Source organism: Podarcis bocagei, assembly GCF_964188305.1.
Source record: "Podarcis bocagei genome assembly, chromosome: 7".
Lineage (NCBI taxonomy): Eukaryota > Metazoa > Chordata > Lepidosauria > Squamata > Lacertidae > Podarcis > Podarcis bocagei.
This window is the reverse complement of record NC_138132.1, coordinates 25,625,441-25,648,525: the sequence shown is the minus strand read 5'-3', so window position 1 is coordinate 25,648,525 and position 23,085 is coordinate 25,625,441. Positions and strand designations below refer to the sequence as shown.

The 23,085-nt window shown below is 47.4% G+C and overlaps 1 protein-coding gene and 1 long non-coding RNA gene across 4 annotated transcripts in view; one reads left to right on the top strand and one right to left on the bottom strand.

The window, feature by feature from the left end:
* Positions 1–207: 207 nt before the first annotated feature.
* LOC308591363 lies at positions 208–23,081 on the top strand. Its single transcript, XR_014010143.1, has 3 exons — positions 208–310; positions 13,335–13,468; positions 22,991–23,081. It is a non-coding gene; the product is annotated as an uncharacterized lncRNA (long non-coding RNA).
* Positions 1,651–23,085, bottom strand: part of ASAP3 (ArfGAP with SH3 domain, ankyrin repeat and PH domain 3) — an 80,026-nt gene continuing 58,591 nt past the window's right edge. For 2 of the 3 annotated variants that reach the window (XM_081201925.1, XM_081201926.1), the window contains exons 14-26: positions 21,924–22,111; positions 20,315–20,448; positions 18,794–18,888; positions 18,448–18,628; positions 16,696–16,781; positions 15,076–15,191; positions 13,363–13,430; positions 12,210–12,317; positions 10,767–11,010; positions 9,602–9,875; positions 8,660–8,831; positions 6,702–6,824; positions 1,651–5,980 (exon numbers count right to left, since the gene is read on the bottom strand). In XM_081201925.1, coding sequence (XP_081058051.1) covers positions 5,906–5,980; positions 6,702–6,824; positions 8,660–8,831; positions 9,602–9,875; positions 10,767–11,010; positions 12,210–12,317; positions 13,363–13,430; positions 15,076–15,191; positions 16,696–16,781; positions 18,448–18,628; positions 18,794–18,888; positions 20,315–20,448; positions 21,924–22,111 — 1,864 coding nt within the window. In that variant the 3' untranslated portion in view covers positions 1,651–5,905. The remainder of the gene's footprint in view (positions 5,981–6,701; positions 6,825–8,659; positions 8,832–9,601; positions 9,876–10,766; positions 11,011–12,209; positions 12,318–13,362; positions 13,431–15,075; positions 15,192–16,695; positions 16,782–18,447; positions 18,629–18,793; positions 18,889–20,314; positions 20,449–21,923; positions 22,112–23,085) is intronic. The other variant, XR_014010095.1, reaches the window with a different exon arrangement.

Below are 23,085 nucleotides of genomic sequence, written 5' to 3'. Positions count from 1 at the left end.
GCGTGCTGGAGAGGGGAGGGGCCACTCGGTCACTTACAAATGACGGCCATGGAGTCAAAATAGCACTAGGGGGCTGGGCTAAATATAGGAGCCGAGGATTAAGGGGTGGAAAGATTTCAGGCGGGTGGGTGCGGGGTGGGCTGGATACTGAGGCCGCCTGCAGGTGGCTGGAAGGGCCCGGGGAGCGAGAGGCTTTCTCGGGGCCCTTCCAGGCGCCCTTTCCCTCGGGCGTCCCCGGAGATGGGACTTTCAGTCCCCTTTGCACCTGCAAAAGTTTGTTGGCGGAGGTACTGGCTTCGCCCGCAAAGAGGTGCGTAAAACTGCCCGCCGAAAAGCCTGCCTCTGTTTTTGCCCATGGCGCAAAGGTTCCGGGGTGCTGCAGAAAGAAACCACCAACAATGGTTGCCAGTTCGTTTCCCTACTCAATTCATGCTGTGTCCCCCCCCCCCCCAAAAAAAAAAACCTCCAACTCTGAAAGGCTGCCTTCTTCCCCACAGAACTTTTGGGTGTTCAGATCAGCAGAGGGAGCTCTCTTGGTCGTTTCATTGCCCCCGGAAGTTGGTGTGTGTGAAAGACAGCCGACGAGAGGGTCTTCTCTGTGGCAGCTCCTAAACTGTGGCACTCCCTCCTCTGCAACTGGGACTTTCATTGCGTTCTTCCTGCTGTGTGCTTTGACACCCGAGATATTGGCCCCCAGTCAACTAAACACTTGCACTAGCAGGAGCCAGTGCAATGAGACTTTCCCCTCAATTCTTCCCCCCACCCCAGCCCAAAATCATCCCGGGAGAATTGCTGTGTTGTGGGGCAGATTGTATATTGTTGTTGTTGTTTAGTCGTGTCCAACTCTTCGTGACCCCATGGACCAGAGCACGCCAGGCACTTCTGTCTTGCACTGTCTCCCACAGTTTGGTCAAAAGATGGTATATTAATTGCATTCATACATAACAATTTCAGTATTTGTATAGGGGTTCTTACAAGTGGGGCAGATTGTTCCATCTGGCAAGCTATAATACTTTGCACTGAGGGAGCAATCATCATAGTGTGACACTGAATTCCTCCCAATTGTCAGTGTCTTTCCAATTCCTGTGACTGTCATTTGTTTTAAACAATCTTTAATGCTGTAGTTCTGAATTGCTAGGAGCTGCTTTGGGACCTTATGTGACGAGAGAGTAGTAAATCAATGAACCTCAGCCCCATTTGGGGAAACATGCACTGCCCAGGAAAACTTTCAACATTGTCCTTTTGACACTAGGTGAATATCCTTTTTTATTGCCCTACATCAGATGTGGGATATGTTGCTGCACTGCAATTCCCATCAGCTCCAGCAAGCGTGCCCAATGAATGGCCAGGGATGATGGGAGCTGTAGTACAGCAACATCTGGAGGGCCAAAAGTTCTCCACTTTCCAGGAACTTTTAACCTTAAGCAGCTTAGAGGCTTACTGCCAGGTACTCATCCAACTCCCTCCCTCCCCCTCTCTTACCTACTGCTCCTTTGCTACTGCCCATGAGGACTAGGAGGATGGTTGTGGTTTGTTTGTATTTCACTCCAGATCCTTGTGTAAGGAGTTGATATGCAAATATTTGAAATAAATAAAGCTATGGTGTTGGGAAGCCAACTAGGGCATCAATCACACCAAAGTATTACTAGTAAAAAGAAAAAAATCATCAATCAGAACTTTTATTAGAAACAAAAAACAGTACATTTTCAGATGGCATATTCAACTTATCTCCCAACAACTTTTTGTCTTTTTTATATATAAAAATGCAGTATTTCAGAGAGCAGCAGACTTGTGGTATCAGCCCCATACCAGACGAGGGTTATGTTGGTCCAAGAAAACAATCACAGATCCAAATACCGGTGTGGTACTTTTAAACTCAGTGCAAACAAATTTTGGAGGGGGTAACCAGGTTGGAAATTTCTGCAACAAAACCAAGATAGGTTCCTGGGAAGACACTCTGAGGGAAGCAATCTAGTTTAGAGGTATATGGCAGGCCTGTGGCGCACTCTCAGGAGGAATGGCTGGAGAGGGCTGCCTCCAGTGTCTGTTGCCAGAGGCCATCACCCCACTCTGCCCACCGATGGGACTGGCCCTGCTTTCATTAGTTTGGGAAATTGGGGGGAAATGAAGCACAGTCCTGCCCCCCTGCTCCGAGTGCTGAACTCAATTTGAGATAGCTTCAAAGTATTAGCTAACATGTAAACTTCTATACCAGGAGCCTCTAAGATGACACCTTATAGGTGCCAGTGTCCCTAGTACCTTCCATGGCACCCACAAAAGGGTGCCACATTGCCTCAAAAAAACAACGTGAGAGATACTGTTTGCTCTTCCTGTTTCCACTGGCTCAGCCTCTCTCTAGTACAGCAAAGTTATTATGCCATGCCCCCCACGGCAGCCATTTTGTGACCTAAGGCACTTTTTAAAAAAGTTCTAAATGTAGCCCACTGACCCAAAGAGGTTGGCAACCCCTGTACTACATAATAATTACATATTTACAGAGTGATCTTAAAGGGCTGCTGGGCAGCAAGGAATGACTTGGGATAGAGTACAAGGATTGCTATGCCAGTGGCTGGAATCATGAACAAGCACTTTGTACTGCAATGTTTTGTTGCAGCCCCCTTATATCACCCTCTTTTTTTGTCTTTGAGACAATTAGAATCCTATCTTTTAAAGAAGTAGAAGATCTGAGATACTTAGGTAGGCATACTTTGTGCCAGAAGTCAGATTCTGTGCACAGAATACACACATAAATCCAGGTTTGAGAATGAAAATGGGAGTTTCCTGTTTGTCCCATCCAATCACCTCAATGGTTATTCCATTCATGTATTTGGTCAGAAACCCCACAAACTGAAACAGGCCTTAATTGACCTATTAGCCCTTACCATATTCTGTGTCAGTGAGTTCCACAGGACTGTCGGGCACAAGACAACGAAGCAGAAAGACATGAACACAGCAAACTGCATAATGCCCCTTGTCCCCACGTCTTCTTCCTGGAGAATGTATGCTGGGGTTGGCTGCGGGAACAATACTTACTATGCTAGTAGACTTTCTGCCCAATGTACTAGGCTTTACTTAAAAGGAACATAAAAGCCTGCCTTGCACTGAGCCAGATAAAAACCAAGCTAGATGGATCGTTTATTATCTGGTAGCAGCTCTCCAGGGTTCAAGATAGGGAATCTTTCCCATCTGTACCTGGAGATGCCAGGGACTGAGACCTCCTTCTGCATGCAAAGCAGATGTTCTCCCCACCAAGCTACTCATCTACAGCTGGTAGCTGAGAAAAAATAATAAATTTAGCTCTGGTTGTTCTTGGTGCCGAAAAAGCAGCTTAAAACAACTTTGCTTGTTTAAATCATCTTACATCTGGGGCCTGGTTTGATTCCGTTTTGGAACCAGCAAAGCTTTCGCTGGCCGATGCCTCCACATTATTCATTCATCCTTTGCAAAGAAATCTGCAGGGTGCTCACTGTGGAAAAGAACCAGCTGTTTAAAGATTGCCCTGAACTTTTCACACTCTGGGGAAAGGGCCAGAGCATGTAGGTGATATTGCTTCTCTTTAAAACTGGTCAAACCAGACTGGAGCATTTGAAGGCGAGGACGGACGTGGTATTTAAAAGGGCAGTCACAGTGAGTTCTTCACCCATGAGAGCCAAACTGGATTTACTATTTCCACAGCAGATATACCTATCAGCAAGACAACCCTACGGGTTCAGACATCTACTCATCTTTCTGATGGGCCATCCACCTCTTAAAACGTCTGAAGTGGTACATTCACATTTATTCATTTTTTTTAAAGTAACATTTTAAAAACAGTTGCAAACCTAATTGTGGGATTTGGGGAGGGATTTCATTGTCGGGGAGAACTGCCAATTTGGCAACTCCCACAGCTGCTTTCCTTTTTGTTCAAAATTTAACCATTCTGCAGACTTGCAGAATTGGTTTTCTCATAGCTTGGCAGGAGAGGATCAAAAACAGGAGAAGGGCACTTTCCAAACTGGCTGAGCAGTTCTAAAAATATTGGGCTGGATCTTATGGCGTACTGCCCTACCAACCTCAGTCTGCTCTCAGCCAGCCCACACTGGCCTGTCTTCTTAACGACAACCAGTCCTGGCTTCCAGCCTCCTCCATAGCCCCTGTACCACTCAGCAGGGAACAGGACAGGGAGAAAACTAGAATTACTTTTCTGCATCTGCCCTTGGCTCTAGGTCTTCTTACTGTTGGCCTCCCTGCCTTCCCAGTGGTGGATGGTGCCCAAATCCAAACAACAAGAAGTTTGGATTCAGCCTGAAAAGCTTCCAAAGTGTGAGCAGCAGTAGTTTCAAAACATTACAGAACTCAGAGATTCCACAGGAAGTTATCAGGAGCTCCATAATGTAGAAAATCAATTTGTTCTCTGTTGCTCCAAGAGTAGAGCCAAAGAGTGGAAGTCACAAAGAAACAGATTTTGGCTAATAGGAGACATGTCCTAATTGCTAGAACTGTTTGACAGAGGAACAGACGGCCTCATGAGGTGGTGGTCTTTCCTTTGCTGAAGGTATTTGAGCAGAGGTGCAACCAGCTTCTGCCAGGGATGCTGCAGTTGCAAGATTCCTGCAGTGTGCAGAAGGTTGGACCTCTAAGCTCCCTACTGACTTAAAACAGTCTATGATTCTGTAATTTTATGAGTGATAATGGCAGACAGGCTGGTCAATATGGGCCCCAAGACATTTTGCAGCCTGAAGAGCTACAGATGCCCTCACTTCCCCCTAGCGCCCAACACTTTGAAAAGCTTTGCTTTATCAGACATGAGTTCTGCCCTTCATCAATCTTCTTCATTTGGAGGGCAGTGACTTCCATGGGACATGGGAAAGCTGTGGCTGTCCTGGCAGAATGCAGTCCCTGAAAGGTGAATAGCGGAGGCAAGCCCTGGAGTTTGCACACCATTATCCAACTTCTCCAGCAGCGCACACCTGGTGCCTAACAGATATAGCCACACAGAAACCTGCTTTATGCAAAGTCAGACCCCTGGCCCATCTTGCTCAGCACGGTTGACACTGACTGGCAGCAGCGCTCCAGGGCTTCGGGCAGGGGCCTTCTTCATCCCCTCCTGGAGATGCCGTCGGGAATTGAACCTGGGACTTTATGCATGAAAAGCAGATGCTCTACCACTGAGCTGCAGCCCTTCCCCCTAAAGGACACTCTCAACTGACTAGGCCAGTTGGGACCAAACAAGGCTCCCAGAATCCTCTGCACACAGCAGATGTGAAGATACTCTGCAATGGATGAAGAGATGCAGAAATGGATCCATGAGGGTAGGGTATTTGACCTCCACTGGGGGAAGGGCAACGTGAATCCTCATGGGGCTGGGGCAGGATGTGCAGTAGCTCTGAAGACCTGCCAAAGACCTAGCTTGGTTTTCCAAGTCTCCAGCATATATGCATTTGCTGCATGTTTTCAGATTTCTCTTGGAAGCCGGGCTCATCCCTCGTGACTGTCGTAACAGAAGCCGAGATTGCTACAAAACCAAACACTGCACTAGGAGTCTGCATCCCACCCAAGTGTACATTTGGTCTCGAGCGAGAAAATCAAACGGAGGCAGAGATGACTTGGAGATGGAGCCTCCACAGCCAACGAGAAGATACCTCAGTTGCGTGAGGCCGCAAAAAGAAGCCAGAACAAGTCAACCAAGCAACATCGGCAGAGCTCCCGGTCTTTCTCCTGGTCCTGCTTAACAGCAGCAATGAAAACAGTAGCCAAGCCAAAGCCAGTGGCTTCTTCCCAAGGATATGATCAAGGAAGTGATTGCGCAGATGGCATCCTATGGAGAAGAGCAGGCTCAAAGGAGATGGGGCGAGTCCGCCTTAGGTCTGCAAAGCAGCTCAGGCAGACTCCTCTCTGCAGCTGGAACGTGAACAAAATGGTCCCATCAGTCTTGCAACGGGTGAACAAAGCTGGAGGGGAAAACTCCCGTTCTTGTGCCATCGCCTTCAATGAAACCAATCTGGGGGGGGGGGAGAGAAACAAGAGGGAGACAGGATCAAAAGGGGTGGGGGAAGGCAGATGAAAGAGAGGCTCTTGCAAATGTACTTTTCATAGCATCTGCCTTATTATCCCCCCCAAAAAAAAACATTCTTAGGTGCAAATCTGCAACGGACCTTCCGCATGACTGCAATCATTTCATTGTTTTTGAGTGTGACTGCACTCTTTTTCCTTCTGTATAATTGATGGGATATGCCTGCAACGAGGCTCACTCTTTCGATAGCAGTGGTGACCATGACAACCTCCTAATCTCTACTTAACCAACATGTCCGTAGCAACCATCAGTACTTCCCAGACAAAATTTGAGTAGAGCGACCAGAGTATCCACTGCTGAGTATGATGAGCACAAGAAGTTTCTGATGTCTGCTGTGGGGAAATGTCAGGAACAGCATTTCTGGAATACCGGGCACACTTATAAAGATGGATTTCACTAGTGGGAGGGAAAAGGGAAGGGGAGAGGTATGACGTAAGGAGCCTCAACACATCACTCGTAAAGAAGGGAAAGAGCGCAATTGTGCAAGGAAATGATTATAGTGGTGCAGAAGGTCCATTGCAAATACACACCCGTGTTGGAAAAAACATGCCTTTGATAGTACCGTCCTCCTGCCTTCCTTCATTCCCTCCCAAGCTAGAAGGAACAGTGTTCCCCTGCTTTGTCCCATGGAGGAAGCAGCAACACTCACCCAACTTTGATCATCCTCTTCCCGCGTCACCACAATCACTTCACCCTTGGAGAAAGTCAGCTCCCGAGCCTTGTCCCCCTTGCAGTCAACCAAGGCCATGACTCTCTTCGGCCGTCCCTTAGCCTGCAAAAATGAAAAACGGTAGTTGTCAGTTCTACACAACCCTCTTTCCCTTTTACCACTGAGCCACAGCCCTTCCGTGGTTCTGTGAAGCCTAAACAGAATTGCAAACAGGCACCTCATTGATGAAAGGGTGCAGAGTCACCCACCCCTAGCCACAGGTTACCCAACCCTGCCGAAAGCCTTGTCACCCATTCTGCAAGCCAGCAGTGGAGAACCTGTGACACCTCCCCCTCCCAGATGTTGTAAGACATCCTTGATATGCATATTTATTGTGGATTTTTTTTGGGGGGGGGGTTTAAGCTGTTTGAATCTTCACACTTAGTCTTAGGGTTCTTAGCAATCTCTGCTGGGCACCCCTTTACCTTATTTACTCGAATCTAATGCTCACCTTTTTGGCCAAATTACACTGCAAAAATCAAGGTGCACATTAGATTCGATGGCACATTAGACTTGAGTATTTACTCATGTCTATTTACTTACTTATTTTATTTAGTAAATAAATTTATTATTTATTTACTAAAGCACGTGTTGCCCACTCTTCAACCAAAAAAGAAAAAGGAAAAAAAAGATAAAGAGGAAAGGAAAGCCTCCTGGAGAGGTTTTTCAATATCTGTAATTAGAGAGTTCTTGTCCTAAAGGCTTGCAATTAAGACACAACTCAAAAGGAAAAGGGGTTGGGAGGGAAGAGGGAAAAAGCAAACTCAGGCATTAGGCCTCAGTTACAGATTTCTCCTAACAAGCAGCTGGAATGGAAACAGCTCAAGGAGGAAGAGAAGCCAAAAGTTTCTGGGCTCTCAGCTGATGCAGTCCTGCCTTTCCCTGTGCTATAGCCTGCACATATCACCATAGGAAAAATAAAAAAAAATCTTTCCAGTAGCACCTTAAAGACCAACTAAGTTAGTTCTTGGTATGAGCTTTCGTGTGCATGCACACTTCTTCAGATACACTGAAACAGAAGTTGCCAGATCCTTCTATATAGTGAGAAGGTGGGGAGGGGTATTACTCAGAAGGGTGGTGGGAATGGGAGATTGGCAGATAGCTGAGATGAGCCTGTTGACGACTCCCAGGACATTCTATACAAGATCTCAAAGTAGCTGTTTTACTACAAAGGAATTTCAGAAATAGACTGGAAAGAGAAGCTGCTGAATTGCAACTCATTACCAAACTCAAAACCATGGAGAGACCTGGTTTGAACAAAGACATTGGATTCTTATCTCATTATACATGACTAAGCCATTCTTCACCTTCTCACCCCTTGCCTTTTCCTGGAAGACCTATTGCAGTCGTTAAGAGTCGTCAACAGGCTCATCTCAGCTATCTGCCAATCTCCCATTCCCACCACCCTTCTGAGTAATACCCCTCCCCACCTTCTCACTATATAGAAGGATCTGGCAACTTCTGTTTCAGTGTATCTGAAGAAGTGTGCATGCACACGAAAGCTCATACCAAGAACTAACTTAGTTGGTCTTTAAGGTGCTACTGGAAGGATTTTTTTTATTTTGACTATGGCAGACCAACACGGCTACCTACCTGTAACTGGCACCATAGGAAAGTTCTATGCCTCATCCTGCCTTTGAAGCTCACAAGAGGTCCATCATTCTTTCCTACCAGCCATACATGCTCTTCGCCTGAAGCCTCTAGGGGCAACCACAACCTCTTTCCACAACAGCCTTTATCATCTGAACTTACTTCTCAGTGACTCAATTACTGAAATGGATGCACACCGACTATTGGCCCCAGATACCGAATGCTGACAGTGGTTGTGTTCAAGAGGAAATCCGAAACCACGTGGAAAACTTGTTTGAACCACAGCATCACCATCTCACAGAACTCACCGGGGCAAACCTTCTTGGCATCGGCACGGGGGGAGGCGTCTGGGCCAGCATCGGAGACTTGCAGGAAGGCAGTTCTTCTGGGCAACCAGAGCTCTGAGGGGAAAGTGGGGTGCCAGGCAGCTTGCCCACCGAGCCACTACTGATCCGCCGATAGGATCGGGTGCTCTCAGAGCTGTAGAGGGAAGAGAAAGTGCATGTAAACAAAGGGTAGCCAAGGAACCTCCTGCATGCCAGGAAAGGGCAGCGCCACAGGCAAAAGTGGGTGGAGCCACAGATGTGACTCTAACCCTTGTACACTCCAGCCAGAAACACATCTCCCCACCAGGCAAGCAAGAGGCTTCAAGGGCACATTCCAGCCAGGCAAAAGCACTCAAGGGAGGTGCAGATCAAGGCTGGTAAGGGCTGTGGCCCAGTGCGAGTCCTGAACCCCAGGCCCGAGGTTTTCCAGCCTAGCCCTAGAGCAAGGGTAGCAATATGCCTGGTGGTCTGCACTCAGTTCAGACCTAAAAATAACATTAGTTTGGTTGAGGCGGGACAGAAGGGAGCAAAGGCTCCACCTGCACTATGCATTTAAAGCATCATCCTACCACTTTGAACAGCTATGGTTTCCTCCAAAGAATGCTGGGAAGCCAGAGTGCTTTAACAATTGATCCCTCTCTCTGCAGAACTCCGGGAAATGCAGCTCTGGGAGGGGAACAGGGGGTCTCCTAACAACTCTCAGCAACCTTAACAAACTACGTTTCCCAGGATTCTTTGGGGGAAGCCATGACTGCTTAAAGTGGTACGATACCGTTTTAAAAGTATAGTGCAAGTGGTGCCAAAATCAGTTTTCCCCTGGCCATTTATGGTAACCATACCTTGGACTAGACCCTTGAGGCCACTGCTAACCTACAAGGTGCTTGGCTTTCAGGCCTTTCTACAACTGAAACCTCCTGGTCTCACCTGAACTTGACTGGGTTGGCTTGTCCTTGTTCTGGAGAGGTCCCAGGAGAAGGCTGTAGCACTGTTGCCTGACTGGGGTCCGATCTTCTGCGCAGGGATCCACTTTCCTTTTCGGAGCAGGTTTCCCAGTAGGCTGTGCCTTTGACTTCCACAGAATTGCGGAAGTTCGACGGCTGCCGGGACGTGCCCCCATCTGGCATCCCAGGAACGCTGGAAGTGGACGAGTGCCGCCCCTCAGGGACATCTGGCGACTGAGGCAAGGACTCTGAGGGGTCTAGAAAGAAATGGGAAACGGATTACTTACTGAAGCAGAGATCTCAGAATTACATTGGCTAAGTAAACAGAAGGATGGAGGGTTGTAGTCAATGTTAGCCATACTCAGAGTCATCTATATCCACAGAACTATACCTAGCACCCGTAACTGCAGTTCTCAAGATCCTTCAGGGAAAGCCATGTGTCTTAAATGTATAGTATGGATGTAACTAATGCTAATGGACATGACTAACTTAGGCCCTTTAGTTTTAATGGGTCTATTAGGAGTAAAACCTAGTTGGGTATATCCTGGACACTTTTTTCATACCTGGAAGGAGTGAGCAGTAAATAGAAGGTATCAGGCAATGATTTTAGTGCTTAATGGAGATACTGGATACAAGCTCCCAATGGATGTTAAGATCTTTCTACCCGGAGCACATAGGCAGCTGCTTAGGAGTTTGGCGATTACAGGGAGGGCATTACTGACTGCAAAACTGAAGGCAAGAACATCTGCTAGATATGCAAACATCAAAATGTAAGAATCAGAAAGTATATCTGCACACATAAACTTAACATAATAAATATTTTTGTGAGGGGAAATTATTTAATCACAAGATGGGTTCCATTTTATTCAATTCTCCAGCCAATGTGCCCCAAGAAAATGTCCATTGTCTTGGCTGTAATCTAAAATATAATGCATACAGACACACATACAGTATGTATAATATACATAAATATAATACATGGTTTTACCCACATTCTGAATTTAGATATTGTATAATTTGTGTCTCTCTGTGTGTATACACACTTCATTTTCCAATTGCAACAGACTTGCTCTTTTTCTACTAGGGCTCTGATGCACACCTTTGTGCAAAGCATGTATTCAGCCTTGTCACTGCTTGGTTCTACTTACCCAAAGCACTCTGCCCTGGTTTTGTCTTGGAATTCCCTCTGGTGGGATTTTTGACTGGCAGCGGTGGTGGGGTCTCCTCACTCTTTGAGCTTCGCAGGCCAGGCCGTGAGGGGACCAGGATGGTCTCGTAGGTCTTGTTGCTGATGTCTATACCTGTGCAACTCCACCTGTTTGGAGGGAAGAGGGCAGGCTGGCCTGTGGTCGGAGACGATGAAGACCCAAAAGACCGCTGCAGTGGGCTCACCTATCGGAGAAAGCAGCAAAGCTCTGTTTCAATATCCCTATACCTCTTAGCTCACTGTTCCCCAGCCTAGTGCCTCCCAGACTTCGTTGGATTACAACTTCCCTCATCTCTCACCACTGAGCCATACTAGTTGTTGTCTCAAAACATCTGGAGCGCATGACATCAGAAGAAGACTGTACTAGAGGCTCATTCCCTTCTTTCACTGCACTCAGGACCAGTTCCTGAAACTAACCCTTCCTCTGAGTCTTAAGGGCCTCTCCATGGCGCAAAAGCACATTCCAATTTGAGGCAGCAAATGGTGTCGAAATTGGTGCACATCTGAAGAGCAAGAGCGAAGACCAAAGGAGTGAACCAGAAGAGCCCTGGCTTAAGACCCATCTACTTCACTTTTCACAGTGGCCAACATGATGCCTCCTGAAAACCTACAAGGAGGATATGAAGGCAACAGAGCTCTCCCATTGATACTTCTCAGCTGGTATCGGAGACAGACTACCTCAAACCATGAGGGTGCGTGGCTGGAGAGAAAGTAATGGGGTGAGAGAAATGAGCCAGTCTAGGCAGGTGGAGGACCTTGCAATGAAGTTACAGACAAGCTGTGACTGTGGATGCAATGTTTATGAACCTGTTGAAGGCTTCTACCAGCTCCTTCCTTGTACAACCCCAGGCTGGCCATGTAGATCCAGCCCTCAGAACCCAAGAACAGTCCTCCTGGATCAGACCAGAGGCCCATTAGGTCCAGCATCCTGTTCTCACAGTGGCCAACCAGATGTCTACAGGAAGCCCAAAAGTCGGACATGAGTGCAACAGCGACACTCCAAACTTGTGATTCCCAACAACTGGTATTCAGAAACATTTCGTCTCAGACAATGGAGGTAGAACATAGCCTGCCCTCCATGAATGCCGGACCATCTTTTAAAACCTTCACAGCATCTTGTGGGAACATATTTCATAACCATGGGCCCTCTGGTTTCCCAACCACAGGACGTCATTTACCAGGGCAACCAGAGGGCAAGACATCCTTACAGCAGCTTCAGTTCTTTGGTCTGCAGAGAAATACCTTCAGAGGATTTACACTGCATAGGACAGACTACATGTTCCATGATCCCTAACCACTGGCCATGTTGACTGGGGCTGATGGGAGCTGGGCTTCCCACTTCTGAAATAGGACAAACACAGTCAGAGCTCCTAACACACAGCACCTTCTCATCCAGCTCATCTTCACTGTCGTAAGAAAACTCCTGAGGGGTTTCCCAGTCGTAGTCCAAGTGTATCTGGGAAGCCAATTTCCCCGCCTGGGCTTGCTCCAGCTGTAAACAAAGAGGACACAGAGACTTCGTCGTCAGTTTACCCTTCTGGTTCCTGCAAGTGCTGTAGTGCTGCAAAACCTAGCACGCTTGGGGACACAATGGGGCTTACCCTCCCCACCCCCCAAGAAATCATGCACTGGAATCCTTCCAAATGCTACAGGAGCCAACGATGGGTCTGCTACTAACAGTGCAAACCATATCTACTCAGAAGTAAATCCCACCAGGCTCAATGGATTCAACAACCAAGGAAATGTGGAGACCAGAAGCCATCTTGGCTGTGAGTCCCAGAAGACATGCTCCCTGCAGACCTTTTCCATCTGGCCTGGGAAGGTAGAACCTTGACTGACTCCAGCTACAAAAGCTGAGGCTGCTGAATGGACTCTTGGGCAGGGGTATTTGGGGGGGGGGCGTGATTTTTTTTTATATCTTAATTTTAGATCTTATAATTTACGTGGAAATTGCTCAGTTTGGTTGCATATTTTTAGATGTTTTATTTATTGTTTATGACCATTCTTGTTACGTTGTGATTATGTATTTTTTTCCCCATGTTGCACGCCACTTTGAGCATCGTTTAAACTAGGGAAAGGTGGCATACAGATTAAATTAAGTATGCATGCATCTAAATGTTCTTAGAACTGTAGCCATAGCCAGTCAATTCCAGCTCACCAACAAGCACTGTTTGCAGGGTCCCCTCTGCCTGGACTTCAAGAACCCTCCGCAAGCCACACCCCTTACCAGTCCTTAGCCACACCCTCCTCAAATGCCTTTGCCTGTCTCGAATGTGGCCGTGGGCAGTGATAATGCCCACCTTTCCTTCATGAAGCTCAAGATGACGTATCAGATTCTCTCCTTCCTATTTAACCCCCACAGCAACCCCAAGGGGTTGGCTAGGGCAGCAAATGGTGCCTGCTGCAAAAATCACCTAGCTAGCTTCATGGCTGAATGAGAAATTGAGCTCTGGCATCTCAGGTCCATCACTCTAACCATCACACCATGTTGGCTCTCAATGCTTCACAGATGACCCCTAGCTTCACCCCCAACCTACCAAGTCTTCACACTCGGCATGCTTGTACCTCCTCGCCACATCCAGAGGTGTTTCGCCAGCTGCATTTACTGAACAGAGAGAGAAAAACAAAGCAAGGCTGTAGAAGGTGTGGAGGGGGGAAGGGGGCATTTCAATATATTACCCCCACTTGAAAGAGGGCGTAGAGCTGTTGACGTATGTGGGCTTCCCTTGAATTGAGCCAGAAGCTGCAGTTAGTTCAGAATGCTTCAGCATATAACACCTCGCTCACAGATCTGCACCGGCTGCTGATTTGCTACAGGGTTGAGTTCAAGGCGTTGCTGCTATCAGTATAGAAAGCCCTTCATAACTTTGCCTCCGAGATCTCCTTACCCCATATATATCCGCTTCAATCTGCAGAACTGCTCCTGTTACAGGTGCCACATAATGCCTTTCAGTGTGGCGGCACCTAAACTTTGGAACTCCCTGCCTAGTGACATCAGCCGGGCGCCTTCACTTATCAAGTACTCTTTTCGGCACCTGCTAAAAACATTTTTGTGTAGGCGAGCTTATCCAGAATGCCGATGTGTGTTTTAACCTGCTTGGAGGCGGTTGGAGGATGGATGGCGGCTAACAGATTGAGGTTGAATCCTGACAAGACAGAAGTACTGTTTTTGGGGGACAGGGAGCAGGTTGGTGTGGGGGATTCCCTGGTCCTGAATAGGGTGACTGTGCCCCTGAAGGACCAGGTGCACAGCCTGGGAGTCATTTTGGACTCACAGCTGTCCATGGAGGCGCAGGTTAACTCTGTGTCCAGGGCAGCTGTCTACCAGCTCCACCTGGTACGCAGGCTAAGACCCTACCTGCCCGCGAACTGTCTCGCCAGAGTGGTGCATGCTCTAGTTATCTCACGCTTGGACTACTGCAACGCGCTCTACGTGGGGCTACCTTTGAAGGTGACCCGGAAACTGCAATTAATCCAGAATGCGGCAGCTAGACTAGTAACTGGGAGTGGCCGCCGGGACCACATAACACCGGTTCTGAGAGATCTGCATTGGCTCCCAGTACGTTTCCGAGCACGATTCAAAGTGTTGGTGCTGACCTTTAAAGCCCTAAACGGCCATGGTCCTGTATACCTGAAGGAGCGTCTCCACCCCCATCATTCAGCCCTCACACTGAGATCCAGCGCCGAGGGCCTTCTGGCGGTTCCCTCATTGCGAGAAGTGAGGCTACAGGGAACCAGACAGAGGGCCTTCTCGCTAGTGGCGCCCGCCCTGTGGAACGCCCTCCCATCAGATGTCAAAGAGATAAATAATTACCTGACATTCAGAAGACATCTTAAGGCAGCCCTGTTCAGGGAAGTTTTTAATATGTAACGCTGTACTGTTTTTAACACTGATTGGGAGCCACCCAGAGTGTCTGGGGAAACTCAGCCGGATGGGCGGGATATTAATAATAATAATAATAATAATAATAATAATAATAATAATAATAATAATAATAATAATAATAATATTTTAGTTTGTCAATTTTTCCCGGAACACTTTAAATTGTTGTTTTTAACTGCTTTTACCAAAAAATTTATGGTCTAATTATTATTATTATTTTGCAAACCGCTTTGATGTTTTTTGCAATCAAGCAGTGTATAAAGTGTGTGAAATAACCAAACCAAGGCTCATTTTGTGCATGCCTGGAGAGAAGCGTGCTTATGTATTTGCACATCTTAGAGGAAGTCACCTGGGGGCCATATCCTACCTGCATGTGTAGAGGCTTTCCCCTTCAGCAGGAGCTTGATGCAGTTGGGCTGATTATACTGGGCCCCGTAATGCAGGGCTGTGCTCCCATCTGGAGTGGGCCGGTCCAGATTTCCCCTGAACACAGACAAGACAACAAAGGGCAAAATCCAGGTTTTTTTAAAAAAGAAACTGAAAACACAAAGCGTAGTTTGTCAGTTCTCATGGCTGTAGGGGAGATCTCCTTAATCTTCCCCATGCCCATCTCCTCTCTCCAGGCTTTTCAGTCACCCCCTTCCTGTCCTTACTTTAGAAAAGAAGTCTGAATTAGCCAGAAATTCAGAGTCCTAGTGTTGTGTGCAATGCAGCACTAAGCAGATAATTCCGTCAACACCAGGATTTCTCCTTGTGCAACAGAACAGTCTCTCCCTAAATCTGTTCTAGGGGTTCCCTCCACCCTCCAGAGCAGATTTTGGGGAGGCATATTGTGTGCACAGGATGGGGGGTGGGGAAGAGAGGAGGGGAAATCCCCTTGCACTAACGCAAAAATTTTAGTTACAGATAGGTAGCCGTGTTGGTCTGCCATAGTCAAAATAAAAAAAATTCCTTCCAGTAGCACCTTAAAGACCAACTAAGTTAGTTCTTGGTATGAGCTTTCGTGTGCATGCACACTTCTTCAGATACACTGAAACAGAAGTTGCCAGATCCTTCTATATAGTGAGGTACCTCCTCACCTTCTCACTATATAGAAGGATCTGGCAACTTCTGTTTCAGTGTATCTGAAGAAGTGTGCATGCACACGAAAGCTTATACCAAGAACTAACTTAGTTGGTCTTTAAGGTGCTACTGCAAAAATTTTAGTTGAATTCCACCTATACGTTTTGCAAATGGGACCTGCGTCAACAATAACACACTAAACTTAATGAGAGTAGAGAGACCATAGCTGAGAGGCTGCATGCAGAAGGACGCAGGTTTAGTCTGCCTCATCTCCATGTAAAACCAGACAGGACCTTAGCCTTAGACCCTGAAGAACCATGGCCAGTCAGTGTGGACAATACTGAGCTAGAAGAACTAATGATTTGACTCGGGTAAGGCCGCTTTCTCTGTTCCTCTGAGTTCAGGGTTCTTGCCAGCCATTCCTTCCAAACAGGACACTCCATTTCTCTATCCCCACACCTCTAGTTTTATATTTCTTTCTAACATTTCTCACATTCTGTGCCCACTGAGCATGCTCAGTTCTTATCAGGCTATTTGGGAGGGCAGGGATCTCCTTAAGTTTTTGTGTCTAAAGATTTTGTACCTTTGGAAAACTCAAGATTCCCTTAAGCAAGCTTGATAACTCCTCCTTGGTCACGTCTGCACCATACATTAAAAGCACATGGCTCCTGGGAACTGCAGTTCCCTGGCACAAGGGTACAATTCCTGGCACCCTTCATAAACTACAGTTCCCAGGATTCTTTGGCGGTGACCCTGATTTCTCAGTGGCCCCATTTCTATCAGCGCCCACCAGCTGTGCCCACTATTAGGCAGAGTGATATCACATCCAACTGAACCTGATTGCACAACTATATGTGCGGAATTCTGCCTTCCCGAATACTTCCTTGTCTATAGGTAGTGGAGAGTTCTCCACGCTGAGCCTTACCCGTTCTGTATAATGAAGTCAACCAGGGGGAGGGAGGTCTTGTTGGCATAGCGCACAGCCAGATGCAAAGCCCGCTCACCTGGTTCCTATGAGAAGGGCAAAGAGGCAATACTTTGCAATCCTTTCTGTGCTAGAGCTCTGCTCTGATAGATCAAGTCAGATGAGGTGGGGGAAGGACAAAAACCAACCAACCACAAGTCAAAGGAAATCCTGTGTAAGCTGCCTGGGTGTTGGCTCTGGATCGACATCTACTGTTTGGGATCCCTGCCTCTACCAACCACTCCTATATCGAGAAGTTTTTAATGTTCGATGTTTTACTATGTTTTATACCTTTTTTTCTCGCTCTATAACACGCACCTGACCATAACACGCACATCGTTTTTAGAGGAGGAAAACAAGGGAAAAAACATTCTGAATGAAACAGTGGATGTATCATTTTTGTGCTTCATGCTGTGGCCACAGACATGTGATCTGATGGTGAATTTGGGGTGACCCAATGCAAAAATCCTGAGAATCCATGTGGATCCATGCTTTTTAACCACATTTTTGCACCATTGCAGCCCCAGGCAACAGTGGGTGCGTGATTTTTGGGGGGCAGGCTGTAGCCATGGACATGCTATGTGCTCTGATGGTGAATTTGGGGTGACCCAATGCAAAGATCCTGAGGATCCATGTGGATCCATGCTTTGTAACCACATTTTAAGTGGGGAGGGAAGGAAAAACACAGAAGGGACAAGGAGCACGAGAGAGGTGTGCAGAGAAGCAGCTGGCTAAGAATGCAGGAGAGGGCTATAACGGGAGGGAGAAAAGGAAGGCAAAAGTTTCCCCCCACCCAAGCACCCAAGCCAGCCAGCTCGCGCGCTCTCTAACTCTCTCTCTCTCCCACCTGCATGTTTTCAGCAGCACCGGAGCACAGAGAGGAAGGAACGACACTCTGCTTTCCCCTCTGCTTGCCTGGAGGGGAGGGGCTTTCCCTGCTCTTTGTTCTGTTTGAGCAAACACAGCAACGAAACAGAAAAGGGTGGGCAGTAAGACCCTGAGGCAGAATGCAGGAAAGCAGCAGCTTCCTCTTTTCAGGTTTCCCTTCTCCTAGACGCGTGATCTGATTTTTGCCTGATTTTTCGGCTCCAGGGACCACACATTTGCTCAATAACACGCACAGACATTTCCCCTTCCTTTTTAGGAGAAAAAATCTGCGTGTTATAGAGAGAAAAATACGGTATATGCTGTGGCCGGGACACGGCTGGCGCTGTGGGTTAAACCACAGAGCCTGGGACTTGCCGATCAGAAGGTCAGTGATTCAAATCCCCGTGACGGGGTGAGCTCCCGTTGCTCGGTCCCTGCTCCTGCCAACCTAGCAGTTCGAAAGCATGTCAAAGTGCAAGTAGATAAATAGGTACCGCTCTGGCGGGAAGGTAAACGGCGTTTCCATGCACTGCTCTGGTTCGCCAGAAGCGGCTTAGTCATGCTGGCCACATGACCCGGAAGCTGTATGCCGGCTCCCTCAGCCAGTAAAGCGAGATGAGCGCCGCAACCCCAGTCGGCCACAACTGGACCTAATGGTCGGGGGTTCCTTTATCTTTATATATGCTGTAAGCCAGCTGGAGTGGCTGGGGAAACCAGCCACTATAATGTGGCAGGCCATTATTTATGGGGTCTTGTGATGCCGAAATGCTTCCAGCTAGCTAAGTGATGGCTCACACCTCGTTCCAGTGTTTCCCCTGCACACACACTCAGTTTTATTCTGCTCACCTGGCCTTCGGGGCTGGCTAGAGGTTTGGACAGGTCGTGGCCCTCTGCAAAGGCCTGAAGCAGAGCCAGGAGATCCCTGCTCCGGATTGCTTCCCAGAGGCGGCAAGGCTCATCCCTGGCCGCTTTGTGAACGTACTTGCGCTCCATGTACTTGGCCATGATGAATTCCTTCCGGGCATTCCTGCATGGAGGGAAGACGGAGAGGTCTCAAACACAGCACCTGTCGTCCAACCCACTGCAGTGCAGGAAACCCTGCCCACAGCTGTCCCAGGGTGGGCTCGAAGCGCCAACCTTCTGGTTAACAACCAATGCACTCCCCCCCCCGCCCATTTCAGTTTCTACTCACATATCGCTGCTTGAGGAGGGTTTCGGGCTAACGGGGACTGGCAAAGTGGCCTCCATGACTTCATTAAACTTGGCATTGCCAATGCTGACTGCCAACTGTAAGAACAAGGAAAGGAGCTGGTGTTATGTATCTCCATGAAGCATCAAAGACATACAGGCTTTGGGTGGGCAGGTGGGGGGAGGTCCTGGGCAAAATCTCTCCCTGCCGGGCCCCCTCTTCTGTTTTAAGAGGCCTTCCCAGTCTTCCTGACAATAGTTTGGGAGGATCAGTGGTGCTCTGAGAAGCGATGAGAGCGCACCATTAAAAACACTCCCCACAATGCCCCAGGGAAACAGGACATTGTGAGAAATGGGAACGTAGGCTAGACCCAACTGTCTGGCCAGGGGGGTAGAAAATGAAAAGGAGGCCCAGGGCAGGCATCAGAGGAGTGCTGCCTAAGGATGCCATGTGACAATAATAATACTGTAGGTAGAAGAGCTTCCCATAGGTGTCCATTTGACTAATTGGTAAGGCAATCCAAGGCAAAAGGCCTCCCCTCACCATTCTCTACTCCAGACAGCAAGTGAAATCTATTTTGTTTAGGGAGCCGTTAGAGGAGGACAGGGATAAGAGGATTTAGGAAACTCTTTGCTGCTTAACTTTCTGTATTTGTTGCCTCAGACATTTGGGCAGCACCAGTGATGGGATGATTTGCTCTGGCTACATTTATAGAATATGTTTATGCATTTTGATTACTTTCTCTTATCCTTGAAAATCTAAACTACGCTAAAAGAAAATGACGGCATTTTAACCCAATATATACTTTAAGTCCTCACAACCACCCTGAAGGTATGAAAAGGCATAGAGTATGAAAAGGAAAGGGGGTCCCTGATTAATTCTCCACAAGGAACCTTTCCTTCCTTATTTTAGGGCCAGGGTGGGGAACATACGTTGGACTACAATTCCCATCACCCCTGACTATTGACTATTCTGGCTGGAGTTGATGGGAGATGGAGTCCAGCAGCTTTAGGGGGGCCACAGGTTCTCTATTCCTATTTTGGGCTATCAAGCTTCTGCCTTTCCCGGCGGCATCACTTTACAATGTGTTGCTCTTAGGGACACAGCAGCTACTGTCATGCAAGAAGAGATCTAAAGCAGCAGGACTGGGGAAACTATGGCCCTCCAGATGTTGTTGGGACTCCCATCACCCTTGACTATTGGGCCATGCTGGCTGGGGATGATGGGAGTTGGGAGTCCAGCAACACCTGTAGGGCCAGAGATCCCCTACCCCTCATCTAAACCAACCCCAAGGGCACTTAGTTGGTTCTTGCTAGATTTAAAATCCGTTTGTAGGCACAAAAATACCTGGTTTTACACCAGATTTAGCTTCCCACTGTTGTGCCGGTGACTTCAGGATGCCAAAGAACTTGATGCCACCATGGAGGAAGCAACATTGGCTGTGTCGCTACGAAAGAGAGGAGGCGGCAAAACAGAAGTGGGAAAGGGTGCACTCTGTTTCCAATGCACAGCCTTTGTGCTTACCAGCAGTTCAGAAGTGCTGAGCACATCCAGGGTCAAAGACTGGATTCGGGAGTAGTGCACCCCCAACTCACGGTGGATCCCTGAGCACTCGATGCATGTCAGAATGCCAAGGTTGGTGGAGAGCCACGTGGGATCTGAGAGAGAAGCCAAGTACAGAGATGCTACATGAAAAAGGCGTTTTCTCCCTGCCAAGACTCATTCCTTTCCCACCTTGACATGTAAGCAGGTTACAAAAGGACAGTGGGTACAAGTTGTTGGAAACCCCATGGAAGTGAAGGCAATGGCTGAGAGACTCCCTGGCACAGCCCTCATCCATTTCAACTGGGCTGACATGGAAATATTCCCATTGGACAAATATAGGCAATACGTTTATTAGTACAAAATGGAAGAGAAGTCATTCATTTATGAGGAATATTATGATTATAAAATTGCATCTTTTTTGTCTACAGTAATACTTGTCGATCTATGACAGTAATAAGTACGAACATACTCTAAAAACAAGAATATGTATAATTGTAAGATAAAGTAAGATGTAAAGATATACTTGTGAGTAATAAAGGAAAAACTAATAATAATAAAAAAGGAAATATTCCCATTGGATCAGAAAGCTTATTGAGACTTGGGCCTTGGATTTTGTAAGAGGTTGCATCAAATCAACTCCTTTTTTAAGGCAACCAAATACAGTTGTAGCCAAACAACTTAAGAACTGAACTTCTTAACAAAAATAAAAGCTTGACCCACACAGTAAATAAAAACATACAAGTGGCAACCATTTTGTATAGGGGGTCCATTCCTGGCCCCTGCATGTGTTGGTGGAGCGCCCATAAGCCCACCACACCCCCTTCTGGGTCCAAAAGGACCCACATGTCAATTGGACGTGTGCAAAACGGTCAACCCCTGTACATAAAAAACAAAATCTTAGGTTCGAGCATGGATGCATGTCCTTGTCTAAAGCTGAGCAGCCTTTGCTGCGAATTTAGTGGCATTAAACATTACAGATATGTCTGTACCGAACACCAGATATGTAGTAATATCCATATCACTGCTAAAGATTTCTCTAAATATTTTTGCCTAAGTATTTAGTGCAAGTAGATAAATAGGTACCGCTCCGGCAGGAAGGTAAATGGCGTTTCCGTGCACTGCTCTGGTTTCGCCAGAAGCGGCTTAGTCATGCTGGCCACATGACCCGGAAAAACTGTCTGCGGACAAACGCCGGCTCCCTCAGCCAGTAAAGCGAGATGAGCGTCGCAACCCCAGAGTCGTCCGCAACTGGACTTAACTGACAGGGGTCCTTTGCCTTTACCTTTTTATTTCACAGTTTACAGTATACCATGTAGCGTGCATGGCATCCTCTAGCCAGGGACTACCACATACACAAAAGCAGCAATCTCTGGAGATTTTCTAAAATCTTCCTTCCAGAAAATTACGACTTCATGGTCTGAAAATGCAGGTGTGCTTTGCAGAGCAAAGGTGGATTTTGCTCAGTTGAGCATTCCTCTTCTCCCTGCTGCGATTTTAAGGCGGGGAAAGTACTGGAAAACTCTGGACAAGGCAATGGCATCCACATCCTTTCACGCTGTGTTGCAGCACACATCCCTGCTGCACCTACCTGGGGCTCCGCAGTCACAGCATTGCCTGTTGCCTGGCATGTTCTTCACCTCGCCAATGATGAGTTTGGTAAGCTCTTGCAGCCCCCCATCTGCCATGCTGCCGGCCGAAGACACGCACCCCCCTGGGTCCCCCTTGAAAGCGTTGCTGAGTGCTTCGTCCTTGCTGTTCTGGAGCACTGACACCCACCTGGTTTGTGGGAAAGAGCAACCATCAGGAAACCATTTAATTCGCAGGCCAGGACAAATGCCTTTCGTGACTGCAGTCACTAAGGAAAGGCTTTTTTTATATTTAAAGAAATATTTTCATTTCTTTAAATGAGCGCATACTTCAGTAACATTCAAGAATTAAAAAAAACAACAATACAGGTGAATATGAATTTAACACGGACACACAAAACATAATATTTGGGTTGTTTCATTCATGGAAAAAATAATTGTCGGTGTTGGGGGGTAGTAACGTTTCAAAACAGATTTGCTTTATTTATAAGTATCAGGATATTGCCCTCCAGATCTTATGATACTATTAGCGAAAGATGAAACGTTACTAGGCATTCGAAATAGCAGACCACTGGGGTCACCTATCTCAATATTGTCCACACTGACATCCCACCCGCACTATATATTTAAAGCAGTGGTCCTGCCACTTTCACAGCCTTCCCAAAATGATTCCCAAGAACCGTAGCATGTTAAGGGTGCTGGGAGCTGTTAGGAGACCACTGTTCCCATCAGAGAGCTACAATTCCTGGTGTTTCTTAGGCAGAGGGACGGACTCTTAAACCACTCTGGAAACTGTAGCTCCGTGCGGGGAACAGGGGTCTCCTGTTAGCTTTCGGTACCCTCCATGAACTATCATTCCCAGGATACTTTGGGGGAAACTGACAGGCAGCGGCTCTCCAGGATTTCAGACCAGGATCTGGAAATGACAGGGGTTGAACATGGTATCTTTTTGCACGCAAGGCAGATTCTCTACCACTGAGCAATAGGCCCTTTGGAAGAGAAAACCCCCAAACAAACCAGGGATGTAACAGCAGGAACAGAAGTAAGAACATATTTATTTCCCCCTTAGCAAATGCTTGTTCCCCTCACTAATGCTACAAGCAGTTTCCCCCAACCAGAGGGGCAGGAGGCCTAAGGCAGAGAGAACAAGCAGCATGGGACTTA